The sequence below is a fragment of the Macaca mulatta genome, chromosome 4 (assembly GCF_049350105.2).
Source record: "Macaca mulatta isolate MMU2019108-1 chromosome 4, T2T-MMU8v2.0, whole genome shotgun sequence".
Lineage (NCBI taxonomy): Eukaryota > Metazoa > Chordata > Mammalia > Primates > Cercopithecidae > Macaca > Macaca mulatta.
The window spans coordinates 121,649,516-121,673,872 of record NC_133409.1 but is presented as its reverse complement, the minus strand read 5'-3'; the positions used below and the strand labels follow the sequence as shown (position 1 = coordinate 121,673,872).

General features: G+C 37.5%; 1 protein-coding gene across 2 annotated transcripts in view; it reads right to left on the bottom strand.

The window, feature by feature from the left end:
• Window positions 1-24,357, bottom strand: part of EYS (EGF-like photoreceptor maintenance factor) — a 1,786,799-nt gene that overhangs the window by 97,616 nt on the left and 1,664,826 nt on the right. For both annotated transcript variants that reach the window (XM_078001263.1, XM_078001264.1), the window contains exon 34: window positions 5,060-5,242. In XM_078001263.1, the coding sequence (XP_077857389.1) occupies window positions 5,060-5,242 (183 nt within the window). The remainder of the gene's footprint in view (window positions 1-5,059; window positions 5,243-24,357) is intronic.

The following is a 24,357-nucleotide window of genomic DNA, read 5'->3' as shown; positions in this document are numbered from 1 at the left end:
GATTAGCTAAGAAATGTTTGGACTTGCATGTTAGAACCATCCCCTGTAACAAAGAGGAGAATAGAGGGGAAGAAGGACATGACTGAGCAAAGACACTGGAAAGGAGGTTATTGCTATTGCAATAGTTTGTGACAGAGAAGCCAGGAGCAATGAGGATAGAAAGAAGGAGAAAAAAACAAAAAGTAACTGGGAGGGAAAATGGAGAGACCTCAGTGTTTCATAGAACATGGGGGATGAAATGGAGAGAGACCAGGACCTCATCTGTCTTGTTAATAACTGCTTCCCCAGCACCTAAAGAAGGCCTTATCTAGGTGCCCAACCAATATTTGTCCAAATGAATGAAAGGGAAAAATCGAGATGATTCCTGGGTTTCTGGCTGAAGCAGAATGTTTATACCAGTTACCAACAGAAGGGATACAGGAGGGGAAGCCAAGTATTCATCTGTGGACTACTGTGGGATATATAGGGTGACTTCTAGAAAAGCCGGTCTCTAAGATGTACCTTACAGGAGAGTGGAGGGCAGGAAAGGAAGAGAAGCTAATGAAGGAAATGCCAAATATGACTGCAGGAGCAGAGGAAGAGGATTAGGTTAGGTAAAAACCATAAGTCAAAGGAATGTTTTCAAGATGAAGTATTTGATAGGATATTTCCAGAGAGTTCAATGAGAATGAAGTTTTGCAAAATGAGTGTTCAGCTTTGAAAGACTGAGAGAAGACTATCATCAGTGTTGTCCCCTTGCCTTTTATATGGACGTATCAGAAATTAGAGGTTGGCTTACTCAAGTTATTTTATAAACTCTGTGACTGTGTGCATCTCTTCCCCTGAGGAAGATAAAGGCAGCATATGGTATGGTGATTTTTGTAGTAACAACCAATAGGTAGGTTAGAGATGAATGTTACTAAGCAATAATATCTAAATGTATATGTACTACTATTACAAACATTGACTTGGGTCATTTCTTCTATAGAATAGATAATTGTAAATTGTATGGTTAATAATTACGATATGTTTTAAGAGATTCATTTCTTTAATTCATAGCTTTATGCTATATAAATTGATGAATCATCCCTATATATGACATTATGGCCAATAATTACATACCTTAGTCCATACCTTAGTGGTCTAATTTAGCTGTCTACTGGAGGTTTTCAGTAGTTGCCTTCAAATATTACTTGCATAAGGTGGGGAAGAGGAGGGAGAGCATTAGGACAAATACTTAATGCATGCGGGGCTTAAAACCTAGATGACGGATTGATAGGTGCAGCAAACTACCACAGCACATATATACCTATGTAACAAACCTGCACGTTCTGCACATGCATCCCAGAACTTAAAGTAAAACTTAAAAAAAACCCCAAATATTAGTTGCATAAAAAACACCTAAGGTTCTTGATAAAATTTTATTTTATTTTATTCTAATTTTTGATTCAAGAAGGCCTGGGAACTACAGTTTTAACAAGCATATTCTTGTGATTTTAATATATGTGTGAAGAGCTCTTATTTGGAGAAACTCTGTCTTAAATCATTACACAATATATACATGTATTGAAACATCACATTATACCCCATAAATATGTACAATTATTGTATCCATTTAAAGAGAAAGCGTTTCAGTGCGATTTGTATTTTTTTAGCTGGTGTTCTTGCTCCCTCATGTGGTGCAATGTGGAACTGTATGTTTTAGAGCTCTCATTTTCAGTTTTTAGAAAATGAACTTCACTGTTTATCAATCTGTTCCCTAGCCTTTATTTAACCATGCTATAAACCTATAAATGCAAGTGTAGAATTAGCATCAATTCCTTTGCATACAAAGCAGAATACTAGAGAAGACTAGAAAACGTCACACGTAAGATTCCACAATTTAGAAATGAGGTGGCTAAAACATTGCTTTATATTTTTTATGTGTGTGTTAAAGATTTTGAAGGAGAATTTGGTAGATGAGTACTGAAGGGTTTTGGTGGCAGTATTTTGGTATCATGGTCCAGGTGTTTGTCTTTTGCTTAGGTTCTCCCTATTTGACTCTTTCAGGATTTAGAATATCAGTTTTGAAACAAGACAGACCTAGGGTCTGCAATACTCATTTGAAGTTTTCATTTGCCAGGCGTTTTTTTTTTTTTTTCCAAATGAAAAGGATTTAATTGATAAATATATGATAAGCGGTGTGCAGAGTAAAGGGTTAGGAGTAGGAATTCTTTATTTCCCTTCCTGCCCTATAGTGGGCGCATTCACAGATATTTATTAAAACCATTGGAGAGAGGCTTTGTAGGTGATACAGTGATGACTCACTATTTCTGTAAGTGAGAAGAGAAATTTAGAACTTTGCAGCTAGCCAAAGCCTGTAACAAAGGCTCCATATCCTAATGCAGAACAGGCTGTCCATGCTCAGATGAAGAGGAATTGATGGAAGAGTTGGGGGGAGGGGAACCACTGGGGAAATACTAATAGAGGACATAGCATTTGAACTGAAAATCCCTAAGAATGACCACTCTTTAGGAATCTTTGTGAAGCTCTGTTGCTGACTTATATCTCATGCAATTATTTGTTCTTATTGGGGTTGTTTTCTTCATTCATTAAATAGTGATTATGGTCAGGCACTGGGTTAAGCATGGGTGTAAAAAGTCGAACAGGGCGACTTACTCTCTTTCTGTATAAAGCTCCCATTCTGATAGTGAAAACAGACAAGAAACAACTATTTTAAAAATAAATAAAAATTCTAGATTAAAGTAATGGCAATGAAGGAAGTAAATAAGAAGCTGAGGTAGAGAATAACTTGGACGGGATGGGATAAGATTTACTTTGGTGAAGGTGGCTACAGAATGCCCTTTTGAGAAAAGACACACTACCGTGTTTATTGAGTACAATGATACATATTTTTTTTTTTTTTGAGATGGAGTTTCGCTCTTGTTGCCCAGGCTGGAGTGCAATGGTGCGATCTTGGCTCACTGGAACCTCCGCCTCCTGGGTTCAAGCGATTCTCGTGCCTCAGCCTCCCAAGTAGCTAGGATTACAGGCATGCACCACTATGCCCCGCTAATTTTGTATTTTTAGTAGAGTTGGGCTCTTCTCCATGTTGGTCAGGCTGTTCTCAAACTCCTGACTTCAGGTGATCCACCCGCCTTGGCCTCCCGAAGTGCTGGGATTACAGGCATGAGCCACCACGCCCGGCTGAGTCCAACGATATTTTAAGAACTTCCATGTATTAAGTTCATTATTCCTCACAACGCTGTAAGGAAATGTACTTTTACTATACTCATTTGATAGGTTAGAAAACAGAGGCACAAATACGTTAAGTAACTTGACACATAATTTGCACATGGTGAAGACTGATTCATGTCTACATCACCAGTCTCTAGAGGCTGCTCCCTTGACCACTGTGATAGCTATTTCCTGTCAAGGCCAAGGAAAAAGCATGCACAAAACCTCTGAGACAGGAAAGCACTTGGTGGTTAAGGCACTGGAAAAAGAGCTTAGGAGAAGAGCACAGAGATAGTGAGAGTGGTCTGGTTGTCTTCGGAGATACAGGCTGGGATCTGATCCTGAAGGCCCTTTGAGAATATGATAAGAAGGTTTGGATTGCATTGTAAGTGCAGTAAAAAGCCACAGATGGGTTTTAAACAAGGTTCAGACATGATCTAATAAACCTTTTAAGAGGCTAACTCTTATTGCAATGTGGAGAATTAATTGAAGGCAGGAAATCAGTAGGGAGACCAGTCAGGAGGAGGTCATAAGGTTTCGGCATAGAGATGGGGAAGAGATTCAAACAAATTTTGGAGGTAGAATGAATTGCACTTTATATGATAGAGTACCCATCCTAGCAGACATGGTGGGAGGCTGAAATACCACATTTCATTTGGGGTGTAGGCTCTTTTCAGACATGTGCTAATACAGAAAAGAGTGTTTGGTGTTAAGAGACAGTCACTGATTGAGTTGAAAAACACAGAATATGTTATTTACCCTAGCACAGTAGAAGCACTGACAACTGAGAGAGAGGTCTTTTTCTGTTACAATATGTTGATCTCACAGATGAAAACACTGAACTCAGATAAGTTAGGTGATTAATTGCTTAACTATTGATTGCAGACTTAAAAGTAAAACATAGGTAATTTTCCTTGACTTAACACATGCATAACTAGTTTCTACTTAAGAGAGACAAATTTAAGTTATAAGTTGATTTCCCACCAATTCCAGGGCACTGGAGTACTTTGTTACAGGCTGAGTACTTTCTTACTTCTTGCTCCTTTAATTTAGAATGGTTTTCTCTGAGGGCAACAACTGTTTCCATTTTATAACACACAGAAAAATGAGAATTTCCCTTCTCTCTTCACATATGGAAACAGAAAGAAACAGAGGAAAGGACAAATCAATAAACTTACTTTCCATGTGACTTGGTCACCTTCCCTGTCCTCATGTTTGCCTGTAGGAATTTTTTCTTTTGATTATAAAAGGTAGCTGATATGGTTAGGTTTTGTGTTCCCATGCAAACCTCATCTTGAATTGTAATCCCCATAATCCCCAGGTGTCAAGGGAGAGACCAGGTGGAGGTAATTGAATTATGGGGGTGGTTTTCCTCATGCGTTCTCCTGATAGTGAGTTCGTTCTCAGGAGATCTGATGGTTTTATAAGGAGCTATTCTCCCCTTTGCTAGGCACTTCTTCCTGCTGCCTCGTGAAGAAGGTGCTCTGCTTCCTCTTCACCTTCTACCACGATTATAAGTTTCCTGAGGCCTCCCCAGTCATGCTGAACAGTGAGTCAATTAAACCTCGTTCCTTTGTAAATTACCCAGTCTCTGGCAGTTCTTATAGCAGCATGAAAACTGACTAATACAGTAGCTGATGTAAAGTAGAGCATCAGAAAGGGTCAGGGAACTGCTAAATACTTGGGACTACAGGGAACATGCTCAAGGCAGAAAACAGGAGGAGGCTGCATCTAGGCAAATGCCTTTTTTTTTTTTTTTTTTTTTTTTTTTTTTTTAACCACAGCGAATTAGAATCTCCCTGAGGAATCTCTAAAGTATTCTTAAGGGAGCAAGGCAAGTCCTAGAGGGTTCAATTAATCTTACCATGGCCTTTCTGTCCAGTAAAAAATATCAAGTTATTTTGCAGTGCTGAGTGATTGTTTGCCAGCTGAAACTTCAGGTGGAATTCATAATGGAAGCTGATGTCTGAGATCCGTGAATAAGCCAGGAATGAGGTGTATCCAAAGGCATCCGTGCCACTGAACCTCGGCTGAGTGATATTAATAGCTGTGGAAAAACCCAAACCAAACAGTTAAAATAAACCTGTACATGTATTTGTAAAGTGAGGGTTACGTTTTGCTGATTTATCTGGCCAAATAGTCTGTTTACTATTACATTAATTATACTTTAGTGCCCTTCAGCATTGAGCAACAAAGTGACTCAATAGGAAATTTCAAAACAAGAATAAAGCAAGTGCAATGTTTTGAGATCTTATATACAACCTTCACTAGCATACTCTTTCTACATAATGGATAATTTACTTAAAAAGCAAACCCCTATATTTTGAAGCTTAATTTTAGAAATAGAAAAGATTACTGGCAGCCAAAGTATTTGCTCAGGTGCCTCGTAAACATGATTTGGCATCCAAAACCTGGATATGACTTAGAGAGGAGCTCACAACTTTGAACAAACTGTTCTTTTCTAATCCTGCACCTTTATATGAGCCCAGGTCAGGGCTAGGAAAGTCAAGAAACAGGAAGGAAATTGGTCAGTTTTCCATCACCATTGGTGAGTGACCAGAACTTTGCTTTAAGTAAAAATACTTGTTTAAAAGAAATGTTCATTCTTTCTTTGCTGGGATGCTTGTTAAGTAATAAAAGCATGGAATTCAATGGGTGTGAAAGTATAGGGAGATTTATTAAAAACAGGAAATGGTAAAATAGAAGTTCAAGGGCCAGTGTGAAAAAAATGGAATTTAATTGAGAGGTGCTTCTTGTATCAAACTCTTCTCTTTCATTATACTGTGTCCTTCATAAGTCCCCACTGACTTTTTACATTTCCTTACCCCAAGAGGACAACAGAAAATAGAAAGGGGGATTTTTGACACCCCATTCCTGTCTTTTATGGATGATGTCACCAGATTTAGGGATGTTCCTAGGATCTATTTTTATTGGTTGGGGACAGCTCGGTTGAGAACATGAGAGCTTATGTTGTTTCCTTCTCAAGAGATGTTGGAACTCCAGGGAAGCTGTAAAACTAGAATTTTTACAAGCCTTAAGAAATATCCTCACTCTGGTATCTAACGCTTAAAAGAGCTTCTTATGTCTGTTTATAATTGTGTAGCAAATAATTGTGCTGTCCTGGGAAAAACGATTCTTATTGTCAAATGTTTATATATCTTTGTTTCATATGACTATTAAACTAAGATGTTTGTGTGAATAAGCTGAATGCTTTGTTTTGATATTTTATTAAAATCTTATGTTTATTATATGACTATTAAACTATTTGTGTGAATAAGGTGAATACTTTGTTTTGATATTTTATTAAAATCCTATCAGTTTATTCCCTGGGATGTGTGGCATAGGTTAAGTATAATTTTCTCAAAACTCACCCGAATGTGAAGTAGGGACTTTTGAGACATTTTGCTTCTTATACTTATTTTTTAATCTAATGAAAACTTTATAAATTGTGTCCCTGAGATAATAACACTCTTCCCATCAGGTGTATCACTTTCAGTAGTACTATGGGGAGGGTGACTGAGGGAAATGAAATGTACTGGAATTGAAACAGAATAAAAATACTGACCATCATTCAATGTTGGCATTAAAAACTATGAAAATAGAATTCGGTTAAATTTAACACTAAAATAGAAAAGGAATGACTATCTTTTGCTTTTAATATTTCTTCCTGTCAATAATTTACAACTGAGTCTACCTAAAGGTTTCATTACATTTAGGCTAGATTGACAAATACATATCTCATATATATAGTATTTTACTGTCAGACCCTGTGCTAGATGCTGGTGACACAAAGATAAAAAAGCACTAGTCCCTCAAGGAATTAGTGTGAGGTCAATAAATTTATTCAGCTGAACTGGATTGAAAATTGAGGCCTGGTATAAGAACTTTCAGGCAGAAGAAATAGCATGTTCTAGGGTCTGAAGACCAAAACAACATGTCATACTCAGGGAACTTATGAAGTCTGCAAATTTTAGAATGAAGAATAAAAAGAGTGGAAGGAAATGAAACAAGATAGTGGTCAAATCATGAAGAACTTTATATTTTCTTTATTATCCTAAAGTAGTTGGGCAATGATAAAAGTTGTTTTTTAGAAATATTACTCTGTTGATGAAGTGTGAATCAAAGATTAGACAGAGAGTCAGAGGACCATACTTTGGTCAAGGATGAAAATGAGAACTTTGATATCAAGAAATCTAACAATTAAGCTTACGCAGAAGTGTAAATGTAAGGCAATTTATGGGTAATTCATTAAAGAAAGCAATGGTGTGATATTTAAACAGTTAATAGAAATATGTTATCAGTGCAATCAGTTAGTTTCATGATATAATTTTATACTATCAAAAATAAGTACTTTTGAAGTTTGAGAATAATAACGAAGACTGATAATAACCATGACCCATAGGAATGGATCTGTCACATGCTCAGCATTTCTTAGTCTAGTGGTACCTGCAGCTGTTGAGCATTTGAATTGTGGCTAGGCCTGTGTGGGAAGGGTTTAGTATGAAACAATTAAAATATATTATTAATAACATTCCCATATCCATTAAACATTGGGTTAAATAAATGTATTACTAAAATAAATTCACCTGTTTCTTTTTACTTTGAAAATGTCGCTACTAGAAAAAAAATTACATAGGCAGCTCACATTCTATTTCTATTGAATGGTAACGCAGAGAGATCCAAGCATATTTTGATAGGTAAGTTCTTCCTCTAAACCATTCGTTGTGACTTACTTCAAGGGGCTTTTTCTTTTGATAACTTTGAACCTATAAAAAGATAGGGCCTCTATGGGGAGCAATAGGAATCAGGAGAAGGGGTCAAAGATAATATAATCCATCACTAAGAGGCTTCTATGTCTTCACTCACACTGTCTCTATCACTCTGGATTAGGCAGGAGAACGCGAGGGACTCCGATTAGGAGAAGACTTTCAACCTTACAAATGATTCTTTTCAATATTTTAAGCCCTTTTCCATCTTCCACCGGGTAACATTTGGTTAATTTGGTTACTCTACTGCACAAATTCCAAGATTAGCCTTCTGGGAGGATCAGTCATCATCTAGTCAGAAAATTGAACAGATTGTAATGGGAATATTTTTGGGCTATTAAATGCATTTTAAAAAATGTTTGTAATCCCTAGTTGCCTCACAGATACCATGTGTAAAGTCATGCATTTTTTGTCAGTTCTTCTAAAGTTACATGAATGAATTGGGAACATGAGGGAAAAAAGGAGATGCTGGAATTTAAACTAAAATAAATTGTTTAGTGTGTAGAAGAAAGCAGGACCACTAATAATGCTCTGGGATTATTTCAGGTACAGTCAAAAGGTATCCAGACATCATCGAGGAGCATTAAAAATTCTAAGAGCCTAGAGTAGAGAGCGAATATTGTGATATTTTCTATTATATTATAGTGCTATATTATAGGCTCAATGTATAATCTTTTTAGAATGTTATATTATGCTTATAAAACACTTTAGCAAAAGTTATCACGGACAGGGTATAAAATTCTATTTTCTAATCATTTACTAAAGCAATTTTTTCTCATTCCCAATATGGCAGAGAAATAAGGCATTATTGTTTTTTAATGTAACTATTTTTTCCTTTTAAAAATATTTTACTGGCCGGGCGCGGTGGCTCAAGCCTGTAATCCCAGCACTTTGGGAGGCCGAGAAGGGCGGATCACAAGGTCAGGAGATCGAGACCATCCTGGCTAACATGGTGAAACCCTGTCTCTACTAAAAATACAAAAAACTAGCCGGGCGAGGTGGCGGGCGCCTGTAGTCCCAGCTACTCGGGAGGCTGAGGCAGGAGAATGGCGTAAACCCGGGAGGCGGAGCTTGCAGTGAGCTGAGATCGCGCCACTGCACTCCAGCCTGGGCGACAGAGCGAGACTCTGTCTCAAAAAAAAAAAAAAGAAAAAAAAAAAAAAATTTTACTATGGCCAGGCACAGTGGCTCAAACCTATAATCCCAGAACTTTGAGAGGCCGAGGCAGGCAGATCAGGAGATCAGGAGATCCAGACAATACTAGCTAACATGGTGAAACCCCGTCTCTACTTAAAAATAAATAAATAAATTAGCTGGGTGTGGTGGCACACGCCTGTAGTCCCAGCTACTCGGGAGGCTGAGGCAGGAGAATCACTTGAATCTGGGAGGCAGAGGTTGCAGTGAGCCGAGATCGGGCCACTGCACTCCAGGCTAGGAGTCGGAGTGAGATTCCATCTCACAAAAAAAAAAAAAAAAAAAAAAAAAAAAAAGAAAAGAAAAGAAAAAAAAATCTGTGGTTAGTCTTTCTTTTAATCTGAATTATTAAAATGTTATGCATAATGCACAGAAGTGGCTAAGTTGAGCTATTGGGATGTAGGAAAAAGACATATAAATAGCTCAGATTTCAGAACGTCTTTCCTCAACTCTGCAGGGATGCATCCTGAAGCCCGCCGGCTGGTAGGAAAACATAAGCTACTCTATGGCATAGTGATGGAGGGAGGCAGCTGGGGCTGGCCAGTTCAGGCTCCATTCTGGATGTCCTCACTTTCTGTGTAAACTTGGGCAAGTGATTTCACTTTTCTGTTTTAGTTTCCTTGTTCATAAAATGAGAACGTGAGAGTACCTAACATTTGTGAAGAAGGAGAAAAGCCTATAGCTGAAGGAAACACTCGAGCTAATCATACAATTCAAGTGGGCAAACCTCTCCCACCAGACCTGTAATCCTACTATATATTTCCAGTCAAGTCACTTTCCCAGCCTCTAAAATGGCTATTTAATGCTTCCTCTCTCCTCAAACATCTAATATTTATTGTCTCTCATCAGTTAATAATCTTGTTGTTTATTTTGCTGAGAAAAATAAACCCATCAACAGAGAACTACCGGATGATTTCACTGTCAAATTCTCCCACCCTCAAATCTTTCATTTTCATCCCTATGCTTTGCCTTCCCTCTGCTGACAAGGCGGACTCTGCCCGGGTATTTCATCCACCCCTTCTCATCTGCTCAAGTGCATCACTTCAGAAATTCTGTCCTGCCTCCCAGTAGTTACCAAATTCTTCTTCTCTACTGCAGCATTCCCTTTAACATGATATATGCTAGAATGTCCTCATTATAAATAAAAAGCTTCCCTCTACTCCACATTCCCCTCTAGCTACTGCATGTTTCTCTGCTCACCATACTAGCAAGGGGCTTCTAAAGAGTTGTCTGTATTGACTCTTTCAAAATTTTATTACCCATTCATGCTTGATTTTATTCCAGTCAGGCTATCTTCTCTATCTTTTCTTTGAACTTTTGTATGTTAAGATAGCTAGTGACCACAGTCTTTCTAAATTAAATGTCAATTCTGGTTTTATCTTATTCAGTGTCTCAGAAGCAACTGACAAGGTTGATTATTTCTTTTCTCTTGAAATGCTTTCTTTACTTGGTCTCCATGACCACTGCACTCTCCTGGTATTTTTCCTGCCTTAATGACTGCTGCTCCTCATTCTCCTATTTTTCCAGTTATCTCCATCTACCATCATTCTGTATTTGATCATGAGTACCACTTATAGGTGGATGACTCTTGAATAAATAGAGTCTTTATCCCTGGCTTTTTCCCAGAGCTCCAGATTCACATATCCAACCAACTACTAGATAATGACCATATATTTGTATGTCTGATAAGAATTGCAAACTGATCATACATAAAGCAAAACTCTTTATTCCAATATTTGTAATCTTTCCCCCAACCCAAATCCCTTCCCTTCCTTTGCAATCAAATCTGTTCCCCAGTCTTCCCTCTCTGCTCAGAGCAAAACTAGGCATCATCCTTAAATTGTATGTTTCTCTGCTACCTCAACTGACAAACTGACAAACTGACAAATACTGTGAACTTCATCTTCAAAATATATCCCAAATTACACTGCTGCTTTTCACTGCCTCTGTTAATACCATCAGAGTTCAATGCACTGTTCTTTCTAGCTCAAACTATAATATTTGCCTTTTAACTGGTCTCCCTGTTGTTACCTTTGTCACTTTACAATCTCTTTTCCATATGGTAGCCAAAGTGGTCTATTAAATATAAATTGCGTATCAAAGGTCCTCCAGTATTTCCCTTGGAAGTTTGAAATAAAATAAAAACTCCTGAACATAGACAAATCTCCTAATCTCCAGATTTATTTTATACTCATTTCTTCTTGCTCAGTCTGCTGTAACCATGAGAACTTCTTCGTGTTTCTCAAGCAAACCTAACACATTCCCAGTTCAAGGCTTCTGCTCCTGTTCCCAGTGCCTGAACCACATTTTCCCCAAAAGCTGCATGGCCTGCTCCTTCACTTCCTTCAAGACTTGCTCAGGTGTTCTCTCCTCACAGGGCCTTTCCTGACCACCCTATTAAAGTATTAATCTCCTTGTGCCGCTCCCCCCAACAATCCTTACTCTCTAGTCTCTTAACCTGCTTTATTTACATGGCCCAATTCCATTATATGTTATTTATTTGTTTACTTTTTATTATTTTTTCTCCCCATTCAGATTGCAGATTCCATTAGGGCAGAGAGCTTGCCTGTCCTTCATGGTCTAATTGGGTATAAGATACATATTTATCAAATGGTTGAATGAATACATGTAAAGCTAAAAGTAGTGTTAAGGACATAGTAATATATATTATGATAGTATATCTCTGCTGTTACTGTTTATCTAGTATCTTTACAACTCTGTTCTTAAGTGACTAACTATTCTGCACTTACGGAGCTGTTGGATGAAGTTGTGAAGTAGATTTCTACACCATCACCAATGCTAATTGTTGCGTGTTTGAATTTTTTTGTATTAAGTCCTTTCCTCTAAAAAATGTTAGTAAATTTTTGCAATAATATGGAATCTTAATTCTTCTAGTGTGGGTAAAAATTCAAGTAATGGAACACATACTGAAAATCAAGGCATAGGGACTCCTAACCTGACAAATCCGTTTATTTTTTATTTTTTTTATTTTGAGGCAGGGTCTCATTCTGTCACTCAGACTGGAGTGCAGTGGTGCAATCTTGGCTCACCGCAACCTCCGTCTCCCGGGCTCAAACAATCCTCTCACCTCAGCCTCCCAAGTAGCTGGTACTACAGGCATCCACCACCATGTCCAGCTAACTTTTGTATTTTCTGTAGAGATGGGGTTTCACCATGTTGCCCCGGCTGGTCTTGAACTCTTGAGCTCAAGCGATCTGCCTGCCTCAGCCTTCCAAAGTGTTGAGATTACAGGCATGAGCCACCGGGCCTGGCCCAAATCGTTGTTTTTAATAATTAAGTTGTATAACTATGTAATTTTATAATTTATCTTATACACATTAGTTTCCGTTTAATATTTGAAATAATGTATTCTTTAATTTGTGAGCTAAAAATACTGACTGGGTTTCTTGGGGCAATTGATAGTTTTTGACAGACTATTTTGCCTTTTACCTGACAAAATATCCATATGATACCTTTATGATCATGTTTAAAATTTTACATGTGGTGTTGAAAAAATTTTCATAAGTGCATCAAAAATTACTTGAAACCTTTTAGTGTTTTCAAGATAGTTTGGTCTAAATATATAATTTTTTTGGAGTTCATTGCTCTGTTTTTAAACAGATACAAAAGACAAACCTGTGGTTGATTTTTACTTGGATTCTGTTTTCTATATAGGCTGCTGTGTATAACCTCAGCAGAGTGGACACCAGGGAGCGCTGAGCTAGTGAAAATCTAATTCAGTTCTTCCTTCTCTATTATGTATTTTAATGAAGCAAGCAGATGGTAGATAGATTTTCCCTTGGAAACTGCTGATTTTGAAAGACTCCAGAATGCCAGTTTTCCAAGCATGGTGTTCAGCAGTGTAGTGTATCTTGAAATATACATTTAACTTTGCCAGGAAAATTAATCTACCCTTAGGCAGATGGATAAATTTGCAAAAACACAAGACCATTACTTGCCTCTCTAGTTTTCCTTCCTAGCTATGAGTATACACATCTTTCCTCTCTCTTTGTTCTTAACTTCTTCGTAATATAGCACTAGATTTAGCTTAATGTCCTGCCGAAATGCAATTAGGTTATCAAACTGTATATGTGGTCATTGTCTTTGTTGTTGTTTTTTGGTTGTTGAACAAACTCCTTGCGGAATACACTTTCATACTGTTCAGCATTATCATTTAGAAGTAAAAATGGCAACCTACAAATGTGATTATCTTTTAAAGGGAATAGAAATAAGTAGGTCCTGAGATATCACCAACAGTTATAGGGGATGGTAGCCTGTACAGAAAACATACATTTAGGTTTTCCTTCTGAACCAAGACAGGGATACCCAATACATGAATAAAATCAAGCTCTCTATTCAAATGGATATATAATATTCAATTCACCCACAGGTAAAAACATGAAATAAATATGATTGGTTGGTTGCCAATTCCTGCTCATAATAAATTATTCACTCATTCTATATAGATATTTAATTCCTACCATTCTAACTTCTTTAATCATCAGGAAAAAGCTAAGAACAAACAGAATTTTACATTAAGATAGAAAAACTGTTGAAAATGTAGAGCATTATAATTTCCACCAGCAAAAGAAATAATACATGCTAGAATCTGAAGCATTCTTTTTAGATGCATAATTCTTAGAAATTAGTGCCATCTTCTGGCTTTCCAAAGTAACTAAATTAGGTACTGGTAGGATGTTTTACAGTATCACAAAATGTCAAAAAGGGGGAAAAAATCCCTGAAACATATAGGTTCAAATCATAATCATAGTATCTGCATTACATTACAGTTTATGGCATAAGCTTTGAGAATGGTAAAATTTTCACATCCTCTATAATTCATATTACATAAGCTGTGCAGGTTTATATTGGATTACATTCCCTTCGTTAGTAGTTTATTGTGATAAAATAAGACTCCTAGCTATTACGCACACAAGATACTCTGAAACTGATGTGTTTTGAATAATTTTCTCATTTCTAACTCATGAATTTCTTCATGCCCATGAATATTTAGTTAAGAAATTAAGAAACATTGAGGTTGGGGTTGGTTATCACTCAAGTTCAGTGGATACATTATTTTAGTTTGTTAGTATATCATTTTTCAGGATATGGTTGTTTGGATGCACTATTGTATATTCTAAAATATTAAAAATAGCAATTATAGTATCCATTATGTCCCAGCTGCTAGATTCCCTATCTAAATTACTTTATTTCTCACAGAACAGCAGTGAGATGTTCTTCTACCTCTATTCTTATCTTATAGATGAAGAAATTGAGGCCCAGAGATGTTGAGTCACAGACCTAAGAAATGACAGAGTCCGGATTTGAACCCCTGTTCAGCTGACTCCAAAGCCTGTGCTCTTTCTAACATGTTATGTTACCTAGCTTACTATGATGGCTGGGATATTCATGACATTGGCCGATTAAAGGCCACTGGCAGGTATTTTATGTAATTATTAAAATATTACATTATTAAAGTTGGCACTCCTCACAGATTGACTTTCTACTGCTTTCCTTTCCTCCCAAGTCCTGGCCATGGACGCATAAAATTCTGTAGAACTCTTATATTCCTCCTTCTATATCTAATAGAAATGTAAACACATATTAACTGCTTTGCAGTATCAAGTATTTAATTGATACTCAGTATATACCAATGAACTTATCAGCAAATAGGTTTTAATAGAAGCTCAATTGTTTTCTAATATGCATGGGTAATAAATAAATAAACAGTGCTTTAAAAGATCAATATGTCCTTAAAGGTTTCTAAGTGCTTGAACATTTGGAGACACATGCACACACATGCATACACAAATATACAGATTGACTGTAATTGACACAAACATACAAAATGACTGTAATTTTCATTTTTGTTTTTGATATTGTATAAAAGCAGATTAGAAAAAGGAAAATCTAATAAGGATGGTTTATCAAAAAGCAGTATGTACTCTAATCATGAGAGAAAAAAGAAAAAAATCTTAACCAGGGATACTATAGGGAAAACTATAATTTTAAGACAACTGTAGTTTAGCTGTTGAAGTGCTAGAAAAAGGCAGTGGCATCTTGCAAAATACTAAAATCCTAACTCATTTCTGGGGACCACAACACATAATGTTTCAAAAGCATATAAAAAGATTTCATATTAATATGACATAAGAAATTATTCTAAGTAATAACAAAATAAAAAATCATACATGATTCACAAGGTATAACATTTATATTGAGTATTGTTTTTAATTGGAAAGGATCTTGTTATATCTAATAGCCCCAAGACTTTGTGTACTAATAGTGAGCAGGTGCCTATCTCAAACTATAATGGAATATTATAGCACTACAAAAAAATGACTGGAATAATTAAGAGTTAAAGTATGCAAACAACAATCAGAAAACAAAATGAAATAAAGTATTTTATTTGGTATAGCATACAATACTTGGAATAAAACTGTACCAATTAAGTTTCTTGGTTACTGGCAATACAAACTAACCCTGATCATCTTAAGCAGGAAAGGAGACAGATTATCTCATAGTCGACGGGAGGGCTGGAGAACTAGCAGGGAAAGTAGGCAAAAACAAAGGAACGTAGGTAGCTCAAATACAACCAAGTTCACCAGCCAAGTTCACGTTGTATGAACAGCTATTTCAGGATTCAGCTGCTGGTATTTCTATGACTGGGGACAGCTGTGCAACTACCTTAGCTACAAATAATTTCTAAATATTACTCTCTCTTTGGAGCACTTCTTCCGGGTGCAAATCCTGGGGAGAGTATCCCATTGGCCTGTCCTAAGGCATGTATATGTACGCAAATAAGAAGGAAGTTCAGGTGCTACGTGGCCAAAATCCAAAACTGAAACAAAACGTAATACCCAATAAATGCTTCCCACAGACCTTTGGTTGTTGAATGCCAATGTGCATCCTTCTTATACTTGCATTTTCAAATAATAACTTCCTTTTAACATAATGCAATAATCCGACATATAATCCTAAAAGTCACCCTTCTTTCCCAATTGGAGTTGCCTTAAAGTTTTTTCTTTTATTGCATTTTGTTCCAAGTACAGAAGGGATCTCTGAATAATGGCCATTTGTTCTCATGTTTTTGTTGTGATCCTGTCCTGATACAGACTAAGTTTCAGTTACTAAACCCAAATACTTTACAGAAACCAGAGAGCATATGACAGCTGTCATGTGATATGGAAGTATCTGTGAGTTTTCTTGGTGGCAGACTCAAAGGTACTGCTACTATTGTGCTGTTTTGCTTATCGGCATCCACAAGAGACAGTCAAAAGGAAAGACTTGATACAGGGAGCTAATTATGAAGGGAGAGCAAACAGGGGATGGTGAGGCCACCTAGAGGATAGCAACAACTGAACAGCTGAAAGCAGCTGCCACCTCTGTGGCTGAAAGAACAAAGGGAAGACACAGTGTTGTGCACATGTGCCCTAGAACATAAAGTATGATAATGATAAAAAAGCCCGAGCTGCAATCTCCTGGCAGGAGCTGGGTTCGGTAATGGGGGCTGCTCATCAGGACACGGGACCATGGGTAGCTTGGAGACCTGTTAAGTGGGAGCTGGAAGCAATAGCAGATACAGCTACTAGTAGAGGGGAGAGGGGAGAAATTCTCTAGCTTCTCTCTTCCCCCCACTCGCCTATCTCCTGACAGGACCTTCCATTGGCAGGAGAAAATGTAGCTTGTACAGGGTGAGAAATGGATCTCAGAGCAAACCTGCAAATGACGCATTCACCAGGAAGCCCTGGGGCTAAACTCCAGATTCCTGGAACTGGTCAGAAGGCCACTTCTCATAACATAACTTTCTTCCTTGGATGCTCTCTCCTTTCACGTAGGGGAAGCAAATTTAAATTCTTTCTCCTATGTCCTCCTTGCTTCCTGCCTTCCCTGCAGCTGGCTGGATTCTTTATCTGGTGTGGTCTTCATTCCTCAGAGGCCAGGCCATGGTGGGCCTGTGGTCAAGAGCTTCAATAGGCCTCTATTAACTCTTTCCACTGGATGTGCGAGGCACTACCCTGAGGCAGGCTTCTCACTGTGTGTGTGTCTGTGTGTGTGTGTGTGTGTGCACGCACCTGTGCATGTATGCGTGTCAAGGGCCTCTATAGCAGTCTGGGGAAGCTAGTGGGAATATGTTTATAAATTCATACCGTAAAATACATAAGATTATAAAACAAATCTACCTTTTTGAAGTACAATTAATAAATTATAACAAATGTTTTGTCATGAAGGAAACAGTAGAGTTCTTTTGTAATGTATTTAAATAGCAAGATCTAGCAGCAGGTAGGCATAGTAACTATAGCAGTTTCACACTGAGAGGGGCACCAGCATATTTTAATACAGTATATAACAACTGTCATGTGATAAAAAGGGATCTGATTTCTCTTGGTGACAAAGTCGCAGGTGCTGATAATACAACTGTGATTTTTATGCTGATTTTCACAGTTAAGAATACATTAAGTTTCTGTTGGAGTTCATAGAAAGATGTAATTTTTTTTCCTCATCCATATTCTTCTTTGACTGGTTTTTACCTGGGTTTTACCAGAACGCTTTTTCACCTGCTGGCTAATTCTCTCACCTTCAGTGTTTTTTTCAATCCCACCCTTCTCCTTCTCCCTGAGGCCTACCTTGTCATACCCTGTACACTCTGTTTACTTCCAGCCTTCCTCTGTGTGATAAGGTTTTTTAAGAAATGCTTTCTTAACCCAGTCTGGGGCCCTGGTTGGAGGCTAATCCTTTCTCTGGACTCTCACATTCCAGGCTACCACACACCTGTCCTAACTGCCCTGGGCCAGGCATCAGACAACTAGGGTCACACCTTGGAGCCCTCAGAATTATTCAAATTAGCCAATCTACAGAGAGCCTTCAAAACCTAACTAAGCCTGCCCGACTTGCCACAAAAAAGCCCTCTCCAAGCAAAATCTCTCCATGTGGCCCTATGGCAGTCTTCTCCCATTTGAAGCTGTAAGTAACAAAAAGTTCCGCCATTCATCTATCCAAGTGAGTTGTCTCCTTCCATCCAAAAATATCTTGAAATCTTATGAAAACATCCTGATCCTCCCCCAGGGATTTCTTCTCTTTTTCTTCTCAGCATTTTTGTTTGTTTTTGTTTTTCCACAGTGCTTATAATCTGCCTTCTCACAAATCACTAGAATGCCTCGCCCCTCACTGAAATGTAAGGTCCATGAAGGGAGGATTTTGTCATTTTTGTTTTCTGCTGTATCCTAAGCACTTGGAACAGTGCCTGCTCATAGCAGGCTCTCTTTATTGAATGAATAAATGAATGCGTGACCCTCCTTTCTGTGCCTATTGTGATCGGTCACTCGGGGCAACACCTTCAAGTCCCTTCGTACCTGTTTGTGTGGTTTCATGGAAGCCTGAAAGGGAGGTGGATGATGTAAATTGATTCAACAGGGCTATGGCTACATTCTTGAGAGCTTTTCCCTTTTGGGTGCCAAAAGCCTCTGAATGGGTGGAGCTCAGAATCACAGAGAGAGGAAAAATTGTGAGCGGGGTCTTTAGGGATGATCACGAGACAGACTGCTCTGCTGCTCCCCCTTGGTTTCCGAATCTGTGTCATATGATTGTGGAAGACATAGCACCATGTGTCAGTTTCACAGCATACATGACATCTTTCAGAATGGCGCCATGACCCTGAAAGGCGGCCCAGGTGATGCTGCCACAGAGTCTTTAATATACTATATTGCCATTTTATAAGGCCAGCAACTTTTGGGTGATAAATTTCATAAGTTCAATATCCCTCCTTGCCTTATTTCTTTCACTGTGAAGCCTGTTGCTTAGAAGTAATATTGTGCAGGATACCATAATGACATATGTTGATGAAGTCCCTCAAAAGAAATGGTGGAAGAACCATGACTAGTAGGGAAAGAAAATCCAAATCCAGAATAAATAATCAGGAGAATTAAGGACAAATTCCTGCCTCTCCCATAATGTAATCAACCTACCACTAGGCTGACTAGTGCCCCTTTCATCCTTGGGATTATATCAGGGTTTCGGGTTGTTTGTAGCCATGGGGAAATGAGGATTCAACAGTGACACTTCTGAAGTAATACTTCTTAAGGGAAAATCCACGTTGAGACCTTGCATGGCCTCTAATTCTTGCATCACAGCCATTTCCACATGCCTTCAGATTGCATTCTAAAATTGCAATTCATGTTTCCATAAAGAAGTGTGTATAAACTTCTTGAATTCCCTCCAGGAATATATGTCATTGCTCTTTCTAATTTTTGACAGTCTGATGAGGGTGGTTTGTCTAGTTATTACTTTGATGGTATTTCCCTGATTACTAGTGAGTTTGAGCACCTTGTACTTGTTGGCCATCTGTATACTCTTCAGTGAGATGTCTGTTCATATGCTTTATTATTTTTCTTTGAATTTATCTTTATTTTGGCAATACTAAAGAGCTCTTTGAATATTATGTTAATCTGTTGTCACCTCAGAAATAATTTCTTCAAATCTATTGTTTTTCTTCTGACTTTAGATGTGAAATCCGGGGCAATTCAAAAGTTTTTAAAAAATTGTCCAAATATTTTCTTTTACAGCTCCAGAATTTTCTGTCTTGGTCAAGAATTATTCCTTCATCTCTAGGCTATTCCAAAATCTTAGATTTTGTCCTGAGATATTCACTGATTCATACTTTAAGTCTCTAATAAATCCAGGTTTTATTTTAATACCTAGTATAAAAGAAGCTTAATTTTGTTTTCTTCCTGTGGAGAATAAGTTGTGCCAGTTTCATCTATTAACTAAAACCTTATCTCACAACTGAATAAAACAGCAATTTTGTCATCAATTGTATTATCATATATGCTGGGGTCTTTTGCTTAATTTTCTCTTCTTTCTGTTGATCTATTTGTATCTTACTATGCCAGTACCACACTGATAATGCTGATAGTAGTTTAACATATGTTCTGATACCTAGCAAGGCAAGGCCAGGCAAGGACAGTTCCCTCTCACATTTATTTATTTTTTATATTTCACTAGGTATTGATGGGTTGTTATTATACATATTATTCTAGACCAGACTCATAAGCTTTAAAATGTTATGTAATTATGCATTAAAATAGCAATTTTCTCATATGTAATTTATACATATAATTTCAAAAATTATATTATGAATTATATCTTGTTATCTGACAGCATGGCAAGGTTTTGCAAGCCATTCATATATAATGTTTTTAAGGTTTTATAATTTTCTACATAGAAGTCTTGCATCTTTCTCATTAAAGGTATTCAAAGTATTTTGTAGGTTTTTTTTTTTTTGTTACAGTTGTGACTGGAAAATTTCTTATTTCTAATTCTAGTTTGGGTTTGAAAGTGTAACAAGAGGTTAAAATAGAAGTTCTAGTTGAAACACAAAGAAAGTAGAAAAAACACATCAAAGTGAGGGATTTATAAAGCAGGAGGCTGAAACCCAGCTGGTGACTCTTGAATTCCTCACTCTTATTGAGAGGATAAAAGGCTTATAGCCCTCACCTTGCACCTCAAATCAAGAGGGAAGGGTTTTAGAAACGCAACGTGGAGAGCTTAATATGTATCCCTGAAGTTTGAGGTAAGGGGACATAGTATACTGACTTCTGCCTGGAAAGTCGAACAGGTGGAAGATTAATTGGCTGCAATGAAGGAGAAAGCCAACGACAGGCTGCTTCTTGGCTGGAATTGTTCAGCACTCCAGAGGCTGTCAGGGAAAGGATGTGAGCATGTTGTCTGGAATCTGACGTGGCTCAGCTATAGGAAAAAGATACTGTGTTTTCTTAAGTTCTGACCAAATGAACCACCTTAAGAGACAAAGATCACTCAACAGGGAAAGCTGAAGATGTTATGAGATGCCAGAGGTTGGGGAAGGAGCAAACCACCAGCTGGAATAGATATGCCTTTTCCCAAAGTAAAGAAAATTGCAAGTGGAAGAATTCCAGCCATGGGGTCCCCAAAACATCCGTGAAACTGTTCCACAAGACAAGGATGGATGACTGAATGCCAAACCTAGAGAGCAGTGAAGCTAAATCAACTCAATCATCTCAGTGAAGAAAGAAATCTCCTGTCCTCCTTTCCTGTCCCTGAACTCCATGCTGAAGGGCCATGTGCTGTAGGTAGCAAAACAAGGGAGAAAGAATTTCAGTTTCCCTTTACTCTTCAAATTTTCTAGCTAAGTCAGTCCCAAATGCAGAAGGAAAAAGCACGATTTTTTTTTTTTTTTTTTTTTTGAGACTGAGCTTGCTCTGTCCCCCAGGCTGGAATGCAGTGGTGCAATCTTGGCTCACTGCAACCTCCTCTTCTCGAGTTCAAATGACTCTCCTGCCTCTGCCTCCCGAGTAGCTGGAATTACAGCTGTACACCACCGTGCCCAGGTAATTTTTATATTTTTAGTAGAGACAGGTTTCACCATGTTGGTCAGGCTGGTATTGAACTCCTGACTTCAGGTGTCTGCCCACCTTGGCCATCCAAAGTGCTGGAATTACAGGCATGAGCCACCACACCTGGCCACATGAACGCATGAAATTTAATGTGGATAGATTTGCCTGTTGTATAAAAATGGACAACCGAATTACTAAGTGGAACTGATATGTTGTGATCCAGGAATGACCATGTCTGAACTTTCATTTGAGGGGAAAAAGGATAATTAACACCATTGAGCAAATTTAAAGGGAGAATAGAAGACAAACTGAAGTTGTTTTATATTTACATACAGCTGTGCTATTAAGAAGAAAAGCTACTGACTTTTATTTTTCGTTTTGTACAAATTTTTCTCATTAAAATTATACCGCCAACAAAAATAGATTTGTATCTTCTTTTCTAGTATAAGTATTGATTATGTTTATCTCATTGTATTTGCTTGGACCTTCTCAAGACTATGGCAAATAATAACAGTTATACTAGCCATCCTTGCCAAGTTCTGATTTTAATTGAAGAGGTTTTAGTGTTTCACCAATAGGAATAATATGTGCTTTTGGTCTCAAACTGGGGTTTATTAAATTTTATTATTTTATTCCATTTTTTAGTTTCTATTTTCTAATTTTCTTAATAAAACAAGTATGTCTGTTGAATTTGATTGGATGTCTTATTTGTATCTATCTGATGACATTTTAGTATTGATTAATAAAAAAATATTTTCCTTTAGATTATTTTTTGATTTTGCATTATATTGATAAATTTCCTGGTATTGAATAACCTTGGTATTCTTAGAACATTCCTAGCTTAGTAGTAATATATATTTTGGTACATTGTTTGATTATATTTGCTAATACATACCTTTTTCTCCCCCCCCACAGGCATTTAGTGTAATTGGTCTATAGTTTTATTTTCTTGTGCTAATGCTATGCTGGGTTAATAAAATGAATTGAGAAGCACTCACCTTTTGCTATTGTATAGAATAAGTAACACTGAAATAATCTATCCTTAATAGATAAGATGAAATACTTACAAATGTATATTATTGTGGTGACTTTTAAAATAGTACATATTTAATTACCTTTGAAGATGCTAATGTAGCAATTAAAATGTTTTTTCATTTATGAGTCAACTTGAATAATTATGGTTTTCTAGAAGAAGATTCATTTTCTCGAAGTTTTAAAGTTTGTTTGCAATGGACATATATATTTTATTCTCTAAGAAAAAAATTTCTCCTTTATCTATGATTATGTCACATTCTCATTCCTAATCATATTTTTCATCTTTTTACTCTAATCATACCTTGAAGAACTTATTTTCTTTAGCTTTACTAATAACCAAGGTCTTTTATACTTTATTTCTATTTTATTTATTTTGGTTTCATCAATAATTGCCTTTTTGTAATTTATTTTGGTTTATTTCTATACTTTATATCTTAAAATGAGTACTTAATTCTTATATTTTTATCTTTTGTCTTTATTTCTATTTCATTTGTTTCAGCTTCATTTTCAATGATTCCCCTTTCCTAAGTTACTTTTATTTGCATTATTGTTCTTTTTTTCTAATTTGTTAATATTAGCCCCAAGTCCTTAAATTTTTCTTCTGGATTCACTTCCCTCCAATTTTGTCTAGGCTAATCTCCAGTCTCTTGCCCAATGCAAAGGAAAGCAGAATAGATACTCCAATTTCTATAATTCAGGAACCTACTTCCACCAAGCTGCCCACTGGCTTAGAATACACATCTCACAAGTGACAACTAGATTGGAGTTGGAAGTAAAGGAAGACAGCATCCCACGGTCCCTTCTCTCTTTCATTTATAAGATAACTATAATACGTCACAGGCAACTTCTAAATAAAGAAAACTTTAAATCATTGAGGGACATAAAGTAAATTATTAGTAGAAATACTTTCAAATAGGATATTTTAGTATAATAGACATGCCAATTCTCACTAAATGATTTTATCAATTCAATGTGATCTTAATGGAAACATGAAGGTATGGAGTGAGTCCAGCGTAAGACACAAATATACCTGGAATATTTTTATTATGAGTGGCTTTTCAAATTAATGAGAATAAGGACGATCATTCAATAAATATTACTGATAAATTGATCATTACCACATATTACAAAATAACCTTAGCTTCATAAAAAATTAAACATTACTGCGAGAACAAACCAGCAATCCCCAGAGGACCCACAGACCCTCTGAAGGAAGCAGACTGCTGCTGCAGGACCCGGAGACACCCCAAATACTGTGAGCACCCCAACTGCGGGAGTGGGAAAAGGAGAGCCTCCTCTCCTGAGCACACACCTGCACTGGAGAAGCTGAAGGTCCAGGTCTGTTTGCAGGAGAAGTTTCCGACTTAATCTGGAGCCAAGTCAAGTTAGAGAGCCGAGTCAAGTGAAATACAGGTGTAGAGGAAGCAGCAGAAAGACCCTGGGAGCTCGCTGGGTCCCCAAGCAGCCCATTCCTGCCTGGCACCTCAGGGATCCATCAGGAGGGTGACCAGAGGAACAGGGGCAAAACTCAACAGGGAGAAGGAGAAGGAATTCTGTAGCTGAACTTTGTAACAACTTGAACCAGGCGAGAAGCCTCCTGGCCAGAACCTGGGGAAGGGCGCCAATCCCGCTTGCAGACTTCACAAGCAGGGGAAGAACTACAGCCCTTTTCTTTTGCAGCTGGGAGGCAGAAAGCCTCTGGTGAGTTTTCAAGGCCCTCTCACCTGCTGCCTGGAAATAGACTTGGGACTGTTGTTGGGGGCATAGTGGGAGTGAGACTGGCCCTTCAGTTTGCA